Raw genomic sequence first — 16,562 nt, forward strand, 5'->3', positions numbered from 1 at the left:
CAGATCCCCAGCCCTGTCCAAGGAGGCGCAGGATCTGTGGCATTGGGCCGTCGCCCAAGGGATGTTTCTGGTGCCGTTTCATCTGGCAGGGATAAAAAACACCATCGCCGACTGAGCTGCGCTCGTGCCACGAGTGGGAACTACGACAGGATCTAGTGGACCGCCTCTTCCGACGGTGGGTCACACCCCAGATCGATCTGTTCGCGACGGCGACGAACTCCAAGTGCCGGAGGTTCGCCAGCAGGTTTCCCCAGCCGAGGAGCATGGGCGATGCTTTCTCGTTCCCCTGGGAGGGCCTGTTTCTATACGCGTTCCCTCCATTGCCATTGCTGATCCGGCTAATCAACCAGCTCAAGAGGTCACGGTGCAGGATGATCCTCGTCGCACCTGCGTGGCCGAGGCAGATATGGTTCCCGGACCTTCTGGACTTGTCAGCGTCCCCGTCAATCAAGCTGCCAGTGGACGCGGATCTTCTCTCCAGGGAAGGAGGCGCCATCCTCCATCACGACCCGAAGTCGCTGAACTTGCAGGCCTGGCTCCTGCAGCGTTAGAGTTTGGAGGATACGACATACCGGCCGACTGCAGAGAGGTTCTTGCAAAGGCCAGGGCGTCCTCAACTCTTAAATGCTATGGACACAAATGGAAGAGGTTCTCTGTCTGGTGCCACGCACAGAAGATTAACCCTCTACGTATTGCGGCTCCCCAGGTACTGCTGTACCTTCAGACGCTGGCCAAGGCTGGACTGGCGCACGCGTCCATCAAGATTAATCTTGCTGCGATCTCCCGATACACCAGAACCACGGGGCGGACGTCTTTGTGGTCTCATCGTCTGGTGAAAGAATTCATGAAGGGACTGTTCAGATCGTTCCCGCCGATGAAGGCTCCGGCCCCGGCGTGGGAGCTCAACGTGGTGCTGACCAAGCTCATGGGACCTCCGTTCGAGCCTCTGCACTCGGCTCCGTTGAAGTTCTTGTCGTGGAAAACCGCGTTTCTTGTGGCCATCACCTCCGCACGAAGAGTGGGAGAGATCCAGGCCCTTTCCTGCAAGCCCCCGTACTTGACTTTTCACGACACGAGGGTAGTGCTCAGGACGCACCCCTCCTTCATGCCCAAGGTGCCGTCGGACTTCCACCTCAATGAACCCTTGGTGTTGCCGGTTTTCTTCCCGTCGCCTTCGTCGCCGGCCGAAAGGACTTTGCACTCGCTGGATGTGTTTTCGGAAGACGTCACAACTTTTTGTGAACTTTGGACCTGTCAGTCAGGGGAGGGCTCTCTCAAAGGCCTCCATTTCCAGATGGCTCTCCGGCTGTATCATGTACTGTCATCGGTTGGCAAACCGACCGCTGCCTGGCCGTCCGAGAGCCCATTCCACCAGAGCGATCGCAGCTACCACGGCATTCCTATCTGATGTGCCCTTGCTGGACATCTGCAGGGCTGCTACGTGGAGGTCGACGCACACCTTCACGAAATTTTACTGCGTCGATCGGGATTCCAGGGAGGAGTCCAGGGTCGGCCAAGCAGTGCTGCGCAATCGGTTCGCCTAAGGTGAGCCGGGTGAGGAGGTAAGAATTGCTTAATGTTGAGTTTGATGTATTGCTTAATGTTGAGCCTTTGCCACCTCCCGTGGTTGTGCATGTGTTTACTGCTATGTATTCTTTATTCATGAGCATGTGAATCCATGCCAGACCCCATGCTGGAGAAGGAACAAGTTACTTACCTGTAACTGTTGTTCTCCAGCACGGGTCTGGCATGGATTCACATGCGAACCCTCCCGCCTACCCCTCCGGCTCTTCACTTGGTCATACTGCCACTTCACGTGCTACCAAATCTGAAGATGGCTGCCAGAGGCGGGGCTTAGGTAGAGGGCAGTCATTGGCTGTGGTCAGTATGACGCAGAGATCAGTGATTGGTTACTACTACGAAAGACAGATCAGAAACGAAACTGATACTGATTTTTTTCTTTACCGAGGATTCCCAGCCTGACGACGGGGAATATTCATGAGCATGTGAATCCATGCCAGACCCATGCTGGAGAACAACAGTTACAGGTAAGTAACTTGTTCCTATCACGGCCTCGCTCGGAGTCCGGGAGGGTGCCACACTCGAAGGCCTCGTTATAGACCTGGGCCAATATAGGGGCAAGTGTTTCCTCGTAGGTTTTATAGAACTCCCCTGGGAGGCCATCCGAGCCTGGGGTCTTCCCAGCTGGTAGCGTTCTGATCACCACCTTGACCTCATCAGGAGTGATGGGCTCATCGAGAGTCTCGGCCATATGCGGGTCTAGTTTAGGCAAATCGATGACGTCAAGGGCGTCCTCGATCCCCGTGTCAGAGGGGGGGGGGGTCTCAGAGTACAAATTATGGTAGAAGCTGGAGAAAACCGAGTTGATTTCCGGTTGGGTATGCACAGTAGTGCCATCTGGTGCGAGTATGTGGCATATGGGCGGCCTGGGGGTTTCCCTTTTGTAGAGCCAGGCCAAGAGTTTCCCGGGCTTTCTCCCAGGGCATGGACTCTCTGTGTGTTTGGCGTAGCTTAGTTTACCAAGGGCTTCCCAGTGCTTTAGGCAGGTTTGTCTAAGTTCAGAAATTTTAAGTAATTGATCGGGAGATAAGTCAGCCCTGCCCTCGAGGGTGCGCAGGTATCCCTCGGCCTGTTCCAACAGGGTTGTGATGGATCTCTGGGCGCCCCCAACTGCTGCGATCATCTCACCCCGCATGCCCACCTTATATCCCTCCCAGGCGGTGCCTATATATTTAACACTATGTAGGTTGTTCTCCCAATATTCTTCGGTCTCGTCTCTGTGCTCTCTGAATGATGTATCAAGTAGAGCTTCGGCTCTCAATCTCCACGTGGGTATGAGGGGTCTAGGCGGGAACACCTCCCAGGTGGCCAGCAGGGGAGAATGATCGGACAGCACCCTCGGCAAGTAATGCGCGTCAACAAACATAGACTGCTGTGTCTGGCTGAGAAAGATATAATCTAACCTGGTATGCACGGCATGTGGGGGGGGGGAGTAGAAGGAGTACTCCCGTTGCCCCAGGTGCTGGTCCCTCCAAATATCACTTAGTTGTAGCTGGTGGACTAACTTGGAAAGTATTTTGGCCGGAGGGGAGGGGCGGTCGTGTTTGACGTCGGATCTGTCCAGCAAAAGGGTCGAGGGTGCAGTTATGATCGCCCCCCCATATCATAATTCTGTCCATATACGGGGTGAGCCGTGTGTAGAGGGAGTGGAAGAAGGTAGTTGCGTTGTGGTTAGGTGCGTAAGTGCTGACCAAGCACAGTTCTTTACCCTCAATAGAACCACAAACCACAACCATTCTCCCCTCGCTGTCTGATTTAGTGCTGGTGAGCCTGAAGGGTACCGTGGGGGCAATCCAGATCAGGACCCCTCTGGCATAGGAGGAGTATGTGGAACCCACTAGGGTGCCGCACCAAGTTTTGGCCAAGGCGTCTAGCTTTTTGGCAGACAGGTGAGTCTCTTGGAGCATGGCGATTCCGACCTTGCATCTCTTCAAGTAGGACTGGACGCGTCGTTGTTTGACAAAGCTGTTCAGGCCTCTAACGTTCCATGTGATGATCTTAACTGTCAGCCATAGTCGTTGCGTAGTCGGACGAGTGGGGCCAGCAGGACTCTGGGTCTTATTGGTGCTGAAGTGCATGACGAGTGCTTCCGTGGTCTTGGTGATTCCCGTTTGCGGTTCCCAACTATAGTAATAACTCCCCGTTTCCCACCCTCCCCCCTTAACTGTAAACAACCCAAACATAAAACTAGCCCAGCGAGGTTGCCCTCGTTATGACAATCCCGTTTCCGCTCCGTAGGACCGTGCATGGGTCACTGTGCCCTACGGGTGGGTATGTACACCCAAAAAAAAAAGGAAAGAAATTTCCAGGGGGAGGAGTGGTCCTTGACTCAAGTGTCTCCATATCAGGATCCATTCAGCTGAGTAGGGGGCTTATTCCGCCTGCCTGTGGTGGGTGAAGGCTGTCTGATTGCTGTTGAAATGACGGGAGGAACGTTATCTAGGTTTCCGCTTTCTTTCTTCGATGTCAGGAATTTGCTGTCCATCCATCCAGTCTCTGGCCTGTGCCGGAGTTTCGAAAAGGTGTGCCCTGTTATTGTGCAGCACTTTGAGTCTTGAAGGGTACAGGACCATGTAACGCAATCCAGCTGCCTTCAATCTGGCCTTTGTGTGTATAAACTGGACTCTGTTCATTTGAACCTGGAAGGTGTAGTCAGGGTAGATTGCAATTGTGGCAGAGTCACGTTTGATTTGACCACCTGCACGAGAAAAGGCTAGGATCACTTCTCGATCTCTGTAATTAAGGCCTTTTGCGATCACCGGCCTGGGTGGAGCACCCGGCGGGGGTCTTTTAGCAAGGGATCTGTGGGCCCTTTCGATAGAGAAGCCTTGGGAGAGTTTGCCAGCTCCCACCTCTTGCAGCAGGAGGTTCTCAATATAGTTAGTGGGGTCGGAGCCCTCGATACCCTCAGGTAGCCCAAGGAGACGAATGTTGTTGCAACAGGCTCTCCCCTCCGCTTCCTCCGCCCTGTCTTCCAAATTCTTGACTCTTTGTTGGAGTTCGTCTACATCTCGGAGGAGTTGCGTTTTGGATTCAGCATTTTCCTTGACCTGTATTTCGAGCGCGTCAGTCCTGCCGGCCAGAGAGCAGACATCTTGGCGCAGAAGGCCCAGGTCAACGGCAACAGCATCGAGGAGCTGGGTGTTGCTGGGTTCAGGTGCCACCAGTGTTGTATGGTCCGATTGAAGGCTTGTGGGCCCACAAATCGTGCGCTCAGGGTTTGGAGATTCGCTGGCTGTGTATGTGTCCAGGGTGGTCTGCTGTTGCTTGGGCCTGCTACTTTTACCAGCCATCTTGTGATCCAGTAAGCGGCGCAGCGGGGTTCCTCGTGCTGTTGCCGCGGGCCCAGGGCCAAGATGAAGGTGAAGGGGGGGAGAGGCTGCAATATCAGGGCGTCGAAGCAGGGCTTCGCGCATCCGAAGAGGCAGGCGTCAAGTTTCGGCAGTGCCCGCGCCCCGTCTTGTGGGTGAAGGTAAGCTGCGGCCGTCTGGGGATTCACCGGCTCTTGTGGATGTGGAGCGTCAGGCCTGGGTCGCTCTCGGTGTCGGCCGAAGGGCGCAAGGTGGCGGAGTCAGCTTCGGCGACACTCCCAGGCGCGGATATGCGTTGGCAGGGGTTAAGGGGGGACGAGGCCCCGGTGATATGCAGTCGCAAGTCCTCTGTCGCTGGTTACCCCCCGCCCCGCTCACCTTCGCGGCTCCGGCCGGCCACAGGTCTTGTCAGGGCTCCGCTGGGCCCCGCGGCCCCGGGCAGGACGCCGCTGGATGGAGGCTCTGTCTACGAGCGTGGTTGCTCTCTCTCCCGACCCCGGTGCAGGCTGGCCGGTTGTTCTGGCTCCCCGGCAGGCCCCGATGGACGACGTCCTCCGCGGTGCAGGCGCGCTCCGGTCCCTCGAAACAGGACGCGGGAGCCGCCATTTTGGTTCTCGGCTGCGGCTCTTCTCGCTCGACGTAAGTCGATGTTGGTTGTCTCCAACCGTCTGAAAGATGGATCAAGCGACAGCTGATGAGATCCGGCGACGAATGGTGCAAGTTGGAGCTTTTAAAAGTTAGCAGAAATGCATGAAAATCAGCTTATGATGGCACATCGGCGCGGAGCTCACAGGAGACACGTCCACTCTACATGGCAGTTAGCCACGCCCCCCCAACACACATACATTTATATTAACATATAGATTTATTATATTTACACAAGAGTTACTGTTAAATACTTGGCACAATGAACTAACACACACAGGTATACTTTACAATACTTTCAAAAGGCCACTTCTTAATTGGTAGTTGATGAATGTGCACAATTGTTACAGGAGTTTGACAGGTCTACCGTACGATCGGTAATAACGCACACCTACAAAGTAATGCAGTAGTTGCATTTAGTCAACGTACACATATAAGATGGTAATTTTTGGGAAGGAAAACAGTTGGTTAGTGTTATCCTAGCAGAGTTTCAGGTTCTAGAGGCAGTTTCCCTGCAGTTCTGAGAGGCTTAAAGTCTTGAAAAGCGACAGTCAAAAGTTCCTGTGGATACCTTCTAGTCTCGAGGAAAGAAGATACAAGACTTAACCTACATTGGAGACCATGTTAAAGGACTTGCTACAGCGGCTTGAGTCAGAGGTAAAAAGGGGCTGCCCCGGCCACCTCTACGTGCACTCCAATGCTCTGCAGCGACTTTCTGGAATAAGGCAAGCAATACTCCCCCCCCCCCCACCCCCCCCCCCCCCCCCCCACAGTAGCTTAGGTCAGAAGAAAACATTTGTGGTGGATGCTCTATGAAATTGCAGCTCTGGACCCGATCTCTGGATTGCTTGGTCTGATGACGAAAGGAGGGAAGGGATAGCTCTGGAGCATTCTCGAGGGAGGACCTCTGGCACTGCTATTGGCAACTTCTTTGGTCACTCTGTGGTTTTGGCACCTTTTCTGCAGTACCAACAAAGGATGCGATTCGCCTGGTCAATCATCTTCAGTTCCTGCAGTTCCGCACTCTGAGGAGGGAGTCTGGTTGAGTTGGATTGTGTCTCTGGAGTGTCCTTGAGGGCTCAGCAAGGATGTGGGCAGATTCAGCCTTTCCACAATGATGCACTCGAAATGGGCAGCAAGTCTCCTGGTATTGGGGTTCTGCAGCTCTGGAAACTCACAGTACCTCGGGAGATGGCTCAAAACAAAGTTTGTCTTGGGACTGGTTGTTCCCACCAGTCCAAGGGAAGGAGTCATCCTCTTCGGAATTCCTCTGTCGCACAGAAAACTGGGTCAGGGCAGCAGTGATCACTTTATGGTGTTACAAAGGGTCTGCAGGCATCTCTGGTTGTCTTCTTCTTCGGTTACTTCAGCGTCCAGTGGTTGACTTGCCTTGCACTCCAGGAGCCTCGCGTTTTATACAGTCCCAGCACTCACTCCTCTGAAATCTTCCTCGGCAGTTTACAGAAAGGGGCGTTTGGCTGTTCAATTCAGGCACTCTGGAAGGATAGGGTGTGGGGGGGGGGGGGGTGAAAAACTCCTCCCCCACTTCCTGCCTGGCCAGACACTCCGGAACCTAGGCGGGGACCCCCAAGGGTTCCCGCCAAGGGCAAAACACACACAGGCCTTCCCTTCCCAGAATGGTAGAAGAAGGCTAACCAAGAGCAATCACGCTAGTAATGGTGTAAAAAGGGATGCCCCAAGTTGGTACTTGGGTGTTCCTATTGCACACTACCGCAGCTATGGACATAGCCTGAGGTAGAAAATCACACAATACTTGGTAGAACCCGTCCACTGCCACCAGCCATAATTGGGACATTGTCAATGTGACTAAAAAGTCACAGGAGCAGAGAGAAAGAAGCACGATACTAGGTATTCCTTTGGCACTCCACATAAGGTGGTGTGTGCCAATCCGTCAGACTATAAAGTTGTTGGAGAGATACTAAGTTCTCCAGCATAGGGTCTGGCATGGATTCACATGATCATAAATATTCCTTGTTGTGAGGCTGGGAATCCTCACTAAAAGAAAATCACTTTTGTTTATAAACTGTCTTTCTCCTATAAAACAATCACTGAGCTCTGGATCATACTGCCCCCAGCCAATGACTGCCTTCCCCCTAAGCCTCTCCGCTGGCAGCCATCTTCAGATTTTTACCGCACTTTCAAGTGTTGGGGGAGTCCTTGCGTTTTGTTCTTCGAGCTTCTGCATTTTTTCGTGGTTTTTTTTTTTTTGGTAGGTTCAATCGAGGTGTGCTCCATTGTTTATCCATCTGATTAACGGGCACCTGTTTTCACCAACTTTAATCGCCCCTCAGGGGCAGTAATCGTAAAGTGTTTCTTCCTGGAAGTTTGCAGAGGTCCATCAGGACTACACTGCGCCGAATCATGTCAGAGAAGGATGGAGCTTCCCTCTTCAAACTGTGCACCAGCTGCGGTTTGAGGAATGTTTTCACAGATGACCAGCATTACCAGTGCCTGTATTGTCTACACCCGACGCTTAAGGAAGAAGAATGTGAGATCTGTCGTGGCTTCTCCAAGTGCACAATGAAGGACCGACCCGTCCGGCTGGAGACATGGCTCAAGGCCAGGGCCTCTACCCCGGGTGGTTCAGAAGCATGCGTCATCCATATACAGCCAACCAGAGTAGGCTTCTAATTCCTTTGAGGGTGCTCCATCTGTGGGGGCCCAAGTCAAGGCCAAGCACAGCGAGTCCGCTTCCGTCGTGGTGGCCGCGTAAGCAGGTCCCACAATGGTCAGGGCGCGCTAATCGTCTTAGTCTGCCTTGATCTCCAGCCACTGCTCCAGCTCTTTGTCCAAGAGGAAGCCGGCTACCCCAGGGAAGCTGCGGGAGAAACTAGAGAAGGACAAGCAGGACAGTGTTCGACCTGCCCATTAAGGCCCAGGTTATCCAGGCCAAAACGTCCTCTTCCATCAAGATGGTCGCTGTCGCCCTCTCAAAGGCGAAAGGGGCTGACCCGGTCCAGGGTACCCCGGTGGCAGCCAGAGTGGCTCTTCCTCCCAGGCGGGAGGCTTCGTTCAAACCAGTAGAAAAGACTCTGGAGAAGAGGATAACAGACCTTAGCCTGAGACAGACCCCTCAGGATCCAAAGAAGGGGGTGGGGGCGGAGAGGAACTCCAGGACACAGACATTTCTTCGTCCGAGGAGGAAGAGATAGTTTCCGTCCACACCATCCCGGAGGAGGGTGGTGGTGACGTCGACAACGACATGGGTGCTGGACCCAGCGACCCTGCCCCCGGGTTCCTCCTAGACCTGTTGCAGGATATTCTCTCGACCCTCCACACGCTGGTGTCAGAGATTCAAGAGGATGCTGACTGCGCCACCAACGGCACCACCATCTGTGACAATGGGGCAACTACCATTGAAGAAAAGGAGGAGGCACCCTACCCCTCATTTCCAACCATCGCTGCCCTCCGCCCACACCCTAGGGGGACGGGGACAGCGACGACTGATACCGACGGAGGGATGTCTCTGCCACCAAGGGCTTCTCCATCAGACAAAGTGGTATCCTTCCATTCCCATGATCACCTGTGCGTCGGAGCTTTTCCAACTTACTCCGAAAGAGAAGGGCTTCCGATACCAGCGCCGGGAGGCGAAAAGGAAGACCCTTCTGTCAGTACCGCTCCTCAACGACGTCTGGGATGAGGGGCTGGCGCTGCTGAGGAACCCCGCCTCAGCCCCAGCAAAGAGAGACCGGCTTGAAAAGAAATACTGGGTGCTGGAGTCTGCGCCCAAGTGTCTGCAGTCTCAGCCATTGCCGGACTCGGTGGCCGCCAGGAAGAAGTCGTCGAATTTGTCGAGGGGAAGAAATTGGATTCCAGGGGTAGAAAGGTCATTTATTTGGTGACAACAACGGTCAAGGCGGCCAACGCCCTAGCGATCATGGCCAGATGTGACCGGGAGGTTTGGTACAAGATGGCTCTGCTCCTGGATTTCCTCCCCGATGACAAACTGGTTGAGGCTTTGGTGATTCTTCAGGAAGGCGAGGTTGTGTCAGACCACGCATCACTGTGGCCCTGGAAATTGCAGACACAAGCTTCCACCAGATGGGAAACAGGGTTTGCCTGCGTCGTGGCTGGCTGAAGACCACCACACTTAGACAGGAGATCCAGACAAGGGTCCTGGACATGCCGTTCAACTGAGATAACCTTTTTGGGAAGGCCGTCGATTAATCCCTCCAGGCCATCAAGACCGACACAAAGACGGCCCATGTCTTGGGCACACTGCAACAGCACCATCCGTCCTTTTGTTCCTCTGGAAGTAAATATAGCAGGTCTTCAAAGGGTTTTGGCGGAGGCTCAACCTCTTACCTCCAAACCTCCCGTTCCACGATCCAGGAAGCCAACAGGGGTCGCTCCAAGGCCTTCAGAGGTGGTCGTCGTCAAGGCTCCCAGGGTGGCACACCGGCCTCCAAGCTAGGCTGAACTGGCCAAGACATCGGGCCTGCACCCCAGTGGGAGGCCGACTGGCGAACTTCTTCAGCGTGTGGGAGACCATCTCCACCGATCGATGGGTACTGGATGCTCTCGCCCACGGACACACTTTAGAATTTCAACTGAAGTGTCCGTGAATACCACTGGTGGCCCGACAGGAACAACATCCCTCAGCTGCTGCTGGAAGCTCGGGCCATGTTTAGAAAAGGGGCGATGGAGCTGGTTCCAAAGCGACTCCGGGGCTCCGGAGTTTACTCAGGATACTTTCTTGTAAGAATAAAGACCGGGGGCTGGAGGCCCGTTCTCGATCTACGACGACTCAAGTTCATAAAGTCCCAGAAGTGCAGGATGGTCACGCTGCTGCACGTCCTTGGCCAGCTTGAGGCGGGAGACTTTCTGTCATCGTTGGATCTAGAGGACGCGTACTTCCACGTCCCCATACACTAAAAGCATTGCAAGTTCCTGCACTTTGTTGTACAAGGGAAGCATTACCAGTTCAAGGCTTTCCCTTTGGGACTGAAGCCAGTGCCCAGAGTCTTTACCAAGTGCCTGGCCCCGCTGGCGGCCCGTCTATGACTACAGGGGATTCCTGTGTATCCTTACTTCGACAACTGGCTCATCCAGGCCAAGTCAAGGGACATCGCCGTCGATCACATGGCGAGGACCGTCCGGCTGCTGATGGACCTGGGGTTCTCAGTGAATTATGCCAAGTCCTGCTTGACACCATCGCAGGATGCGCTGTTCCTGGGATCCAGGCACAACCGTGTCCTGCCTGGCGGCGCCATATGAGAAGGGGATAGCAGCCATCTTGGGCAAAGTGCAACGGCTGTTAGCATTGAAGATCGCCACAGTGAGGACCATCAAGTCGCTGCTCGGCATGATGTCGTCATGCATATACCTGATCCGGCTCTGCAGATTGCGTATGCGCCCGCTGCAGGAATTCCTAGACGCCCGTTGGATCCAGATGGCCTGAGGCTTCCAGGACAGAATCGCGCTCAAGGAAGATTTCCGTCGAGCGATAAGGTGGTGGGGAGTGTGCTCCAACATATCCAGAGGCATGGACTTCCAGAGCCCCTGTACCAGGAGGCAGTCCGGTTGCTTCCCTGGAAGGATGGGGAACCCACACCGGGTGTCTTCACGCCAGACGTCTGTGGCTGCCGGAGGAGAAGATGCTACACATCAATGTACTGGAACGAAGGGCAGCGTTTTTGGCCTTGAAGTCGTTTCTGCCAAGATGGTGAGTGTCTTCACAGACAATACCACCACAATGTTTTACATCTGGAAGCTGGGTGGCAGTAGATCCCCAGCGCTCTCCAGAGGCGCAGGATTTATTGCCCAGCGGATGCTCCTCATTCTGTTTGACCTGGCGGGATTAAAGAACACCGTCTGCTTTCTCAGCAGGGAGCTGCGCTCTTGTCACGAGTGGGAACTTCGGCAGGATCAAGTAGACAGACTTTTCTGCCAGTGGGGCAGTCCACAGATTGATCTGTTTGCGACGGCGACAAACACCAAGTGCCGGAGGTTCACCAGCAGGTTTCCCCAGCCGGGGATCATAGGGGGGAGAGGGGGGACGCATTCTCCTTCCCTTGGGAAGGCCTGTTTCTATATGCGTTCCCCCTCACCCCCAGTTGTCATCGGTCAACTCGGAGGGTACCGGTGCAGGATGATCCTCGTCGCACCAGCGTGGCTGAGGCAGATCTGGTACCTAGACCGACTCAGCATGTCAGCGTCCCCTCCAGTCAAGTTACTAGTGGTCGCGGATCTGCTCGCCAGGGAAGGAGGCTGAATCCTGCACCACGACCCAGGGTCACTGAACCTGAAGGCCTGGCTCCTGCAGCATTAGATTTCGGTGGTTATGAGCTGCCGGCGGACTGCAGGGAGGTCCTTGCCAGGGCTTTGACTCTTAAATGCTACGGACACAAATGGAGCGTTTTGTGACTTGGTGTCGTTCGCAGAAGATTAACCCACTGAGGGTCATGGCCCCCCCAAGTTCTTCCGTACTGGTTGTTATTGGCTAAATCGGGGCTGGTCACGCCTCCATCAAGGTGGATCTGGCAGCTATCTCCCGCTGCACCCGATCTCCAGGACGGTCTTCCCTTTGGTCACACCGTTTAGTCAAAGAGTTCATCAAGGGACTGTTCCGTTTGGTCCCACCGGTGAAGGCTCTGGCCCTGGCGTGGGAACTCAACGTAGTTTTGACTAGGCTCATGGGGCCTGCATTCGAACCTATGCATCAAGCTCCGCTCAAGTTTCTGTCTTGGAAGACCGCTTTCCTCGTGGCCATCCCCTCTGCCAGAAGAGTAGGTGAGATCCAGGCCCTGTTCTGCATGCAGACTTATTTGACTTTCCACGAGACGAGAGTGGTGCTGCGGACGCACCCCTCATTCATGCCCAAGGTTCCATCGGAACTTCCATCTGAACTAACCCTTGGTGTTGCCTCTGTTTTTTCTGACACCTTTGTCGCCGGCTGAGAGGAGCACTAAAGTTTTATATGGCCCGCACAAAGAGTTTCCGGAAGACTTCTCAGCTTTTTGTGAACTTTGGCCATGTGAACCATGGGAATGCCCTGTCCAAGGCTTCCATGTCCAGGTGGCTCTCAGGCTGCATCACTTGTTGTCACTGGTTTGAAAACCGACCTCTGCTGGCCGTCCGAGAACCCATTCTACCAGAGTGATTGCTGCGACGACGGCGTTCCAGTCTGGTGTGCCCCTGCTCGACATTAGCAGGGCTGCTACGTAGAGGTTGACGTACACCTTCACGAAATTCTACTGCGTTGACAGGGATTCCAGGGAGGAGTCCAGAGTCGGCTAAGCAGTGCTGCGCAACCTGTTTGTTTGAAGATGAGCCTGGTGAGGAGGTAAGAGTAATTGCTTCCATTGAGCCTTGCCACCTCCCGTGGTTGTGTAATTCTGCATTGCTGTGTATTATTTATTCATGAGCATGTGAATCCATGCCAGACCCCTTGCTGGAGAAGGAACAAGTTACTAACCTGTAACTGTTCTCCAGCATGGTTCTGGCATGGATTCACATGCAAACCCTCCCGCATACCACTCTGTGGCTCTTCTCTTGGTCCTACTGCCTCTTTACGTGCTACCAAATCTGAAGATGGCTGCCAGAGGAGGCGCTTAGGGAGAGGGCAGTCATTGGCTGGGGGCATTATGACCCAGAGCCCTGTGATTGGTTTATAGGAGAAAGACAGTTTATAAACTAAAGTGAAACTGTTATTTCCTTTATCAAGGATTCCCAGCCTGACAACGGGGATTATTCATGAGCATGTGAATCCATGCCCGACCCATGGTGAAAAACAACAGTTGCAGGTAAGTAACCTGTTCCTATCTCTCTATCCTTAAGAACTGTAGTTACTCTAGGATAAAGAAAAATAAGGAGGACCCTTGGGGTCCGCAGCAACAATGCCCATAAGGAGCTGTGTGCTGCAGTAGTAAAATGCAGATGCCTTTAAGAGTTATGGAGTAAAATAGACTCAATAGGACAGGTACAATACAAAGAGTAGAGTTCGAAAGATAAAGCCCATAGAATGAAAAGTGGAAAAAGGCTCTACTCATTCAGGTTTTTAGAAAAGGTACAGAAGTCCAGCCAAAACATGCTGTAGGTCTGACTAGGAGAGGGGATGATGCATACAAATTAACTCCCTAACGCACGTTTGTAGCCCATTGCATGCATGCAAAGTTACTTTTTGGGCCTGATCTTTCTGCATCTCGATGGAGTGTAATGATGGATTATATACCAGGTGTGCATCACTATCTCCAGGTGATTGAGGGGGGTACAGCAGATCCAGTTTACAAATTGGTCTGCAGCGGTGTCTGTACTACCTAGTACACAGCCCTACCTGTATATTAGAACACTGGTTTTGGGCATTGATGTTGTAAGATCAAATCCTTGTTTCCAGCTGACTGTGTTAAGCAGTCGCATATCCCAAATTTCTTTTGCTTCATGTTTTGTATGTGAAAGTTAAATGCTGGGATTACGATGACATGTTAAATCGTATAACTTTGTATGACTGCAGCCTTACACTTTTTAGAATGAAAGTGAATCATGTGGGGCAAGGTTGAGAAAAGTTGCTAGTAACTGTTCCCCCGGCTTAAATGTGATCGTTCCCACAGGGAAAACTACAGGCATCCCTATCCATGTGTTCGGAACAGAGACCCACATGACCGCCATTGTGGGCATGGCACTGGGCCACAGACCGATCCCGAACCAACCACCCACAGCAGCCCACACTGCCAACTTCCTCCTGAATGCCAGTGGCAGTCCTTCAGTAAGTACTTGAGTTTGGTTTTCAATTGCAGTTTCAGACCTTAATAGTTCTTTACTATAAAATGTTTGTAATGAGTGTTTGGAGAGTGATTACCTTCAATTCTTTTCTGTGCACATGTGAAGGCTGATGATTACCTTTAAAGTGCTGGTTGCGGTGATGCTTTCATTTGTGGATTGATCACTCCCTAGTTTCTCATGTATTGCCCTGTAAATGGTGTGTTTTACAACTTTTCTGTTATAGGTTCTGTTGTGCCAAGGTCCTTTGTTCCTTGCAATCAAGCACCTTATGCCATCTTTAACCTTGCACTGCCAATTTCTGGTTGAGCCTGAACAGATCAATATTGAATTAATCATTCAGTGTACTTTGTCTGGATCTTGTGTCTGCCGCTTAATCCTGACGGTCTACAGCTGAGAATGCCTCTAATGTATAAAGTCTAATGAGCTTTTCAACTTGCAGACTGGGATAAAAACTATGAGGTGGACATCCGATGGTGGATTGGGAGGGGGTGTGAGCAGGGACGATGAGGTGACCAATGGAAGATCCTTCTTGAAATTTGTTTGAGGCAGTTTGGCAACCAGTTGTCATCAATGTTGGAAACCTGGAGACCCTGCATCTTATGTTGGTGGAGACGGACCTCGGGGATGTTGATCGATGATGCCAGTGTTTTCTGTTAACCCCTGTATGGGAAGACTGTAAGGTCACTTTCCTATAACAAATATTTCCCTACCTGAAAGAAATGAGGAGTGAAAATGAGTACTGGTATTTGGAATGCCAGTGTTAAAATGTGCGTTTGTCTCAGACAAAAAGGCTTAACGCTGCTGAGCATTTGGCACAATTGCTCATGTCTGAGAATTCTCAGAACAAGAAGGCTTCTTTTTCTTTTTTGGCTGATTTGCAAACTTTAAGGTTTAAAGTGCCCCCTGTGCCACAAGTGAACGTCAGTCGGTCCTTGCTTTGTAGCCAGCAGTGCTTGGCATGCTGGAAGCTTGACGGCCCATCATTGACGACAATGGTTAAACAAAAAAAACTAGGGCTGGCTGAATGTCTTGCACATAACAATGTGGCATTTGGCAGGTATGCCTGATGGGTGTCTTTGTCTGGGTGCTTATGCCATGCATTTTATTGTAGACACCAGCTCCGAGTAGAACAGCATCTTTCTCTGAATCCAGAGCCGATGAGATTGCTCCAGCCAAGAGAGCCAAGGCTGCTGTGCCACAAGGTAAGTGAGCAATGATGTGTTGTAGCTATCCTTGCTACCCCCCTCGCTGAACCTCCGATCCACTGCTGCCACGTTGTTGTTACCAAATCTCCCATCTTCCTTCCTCTCCACTGACTGACTGTTTTTGGATACTTTTTTCACTCTGCCTTTCCTAATTAGATCTCATGTATTTACTTTGATTCTCCTTAACATAGAACCAACATATTTATGCTTCTTTTCTGTTTCTGAAACCTGTTTATTTGTCCTGTCGATTCAGATCAATGGAGCTGTGCATATGTGCGGTCTTTCCATCTCATACACACACACACACACACTACTTTTCCACCTGTCTTGTGTGCTCCATTTCTACAGCAAGAAACTAGTGTACATACATAATCTTTCCATGTGACGTGACCCCTTTATATAAAATGGAATGCCATGTTTGGAATTTCATTATAAGTACCCTGCCATTCCATTCCACAAGAGATATATGTGCATATGTGAAACATATTACGAATAAGCATTGTGTGTCCTCTTTGCTCCCCTGCATACTTTATTTTTGTCTCTTAAAATGGATTTTCAGAATCCGCCCTGTGGGTTGATTTTGAGAGGCCACTTTATTTTGGTAAACTGGGAAAGACCATAACGTCTATCCAAACTCTATGAAAGTATTGTGACTGAGCAGTAAGTCTTAAACTTGGGAGCGTGTGAGAGTGGTGAAGGGTTCAGTTGACGCAATCAAGAATTGCAGGTAAGTAAATTACTAAACGTACACAACTAATATATGTACGTTCACTTTGGGGTGCTCTGTATACAGAGCACCAATGCTTTGCTTTTAAACAAAGTAAGTTCAGAATATAGAACACTGTACTATAGCAAAGTAAGTGATGAAAAGTCAAAGTAAGCATTGCACCAATTTCAGAACTGGAGTTGAAACACAATACACAGCCTTCTGAAAATAAGCCCACCAATGGTGCTCCATTGAAACTGGCAGAGGCTGTCCAACCACGGCCACCACATTTGCCCAGCAACAGACACACTTTGGCCAGGATGTGGGCTACGGCTAGACTGTCCTGGTCCCCACATCCAGCTACAAACGCAC

At 51.9% G+C, this 16,562-nt stretch overlaps 1 protein-coding gene across 4 annotated transcripts in view; it reads left to right on the forward strand.

Moving 5' to 3' along the window:
* ACLY (ATP citrate lyase) overlaps window positions 1-16,562 on the forward strand; it is a 434,227-nt gene that overhangs the window by 240,858 nt on the left and 176,807 nt on the right. For all 4 annotated transcript variants that reach the window (XM_069634496.1, XM_069634498.1, XM_069634497.1 and 1 more), the window contains exons 12-13: window positions 14,108-14,262; window positions 15,391-15,481. In XM_069634496.1, coding sequence (XP_069490597.1) covers window positions 14,108-14,262; window positions 15,391-15,481 — 246 coding nt within the window. The remainder of the gene's footprint in view (window positions 1-14,107; window positions 14,263-15,390; window positions 15,482-16,562) is intronic.

The sequence above is a fragment of the Ambystoma mexicanum genome, chromosome 13 (assembly GCF_040938575.1).
Source record: "Ambystoma mexicanum isolate Mex_15411 chromosome 13, UKY_AmexF1_1, whole genome shotgun sequence".
Classification (NCBI taxonomy): domain Eukaryota; kingdom Metazoa; phylum Chordata; class Amphibia; order Caudata; family Ambystomatidae; genus Ambystoma; species Ambystoma mexicanum.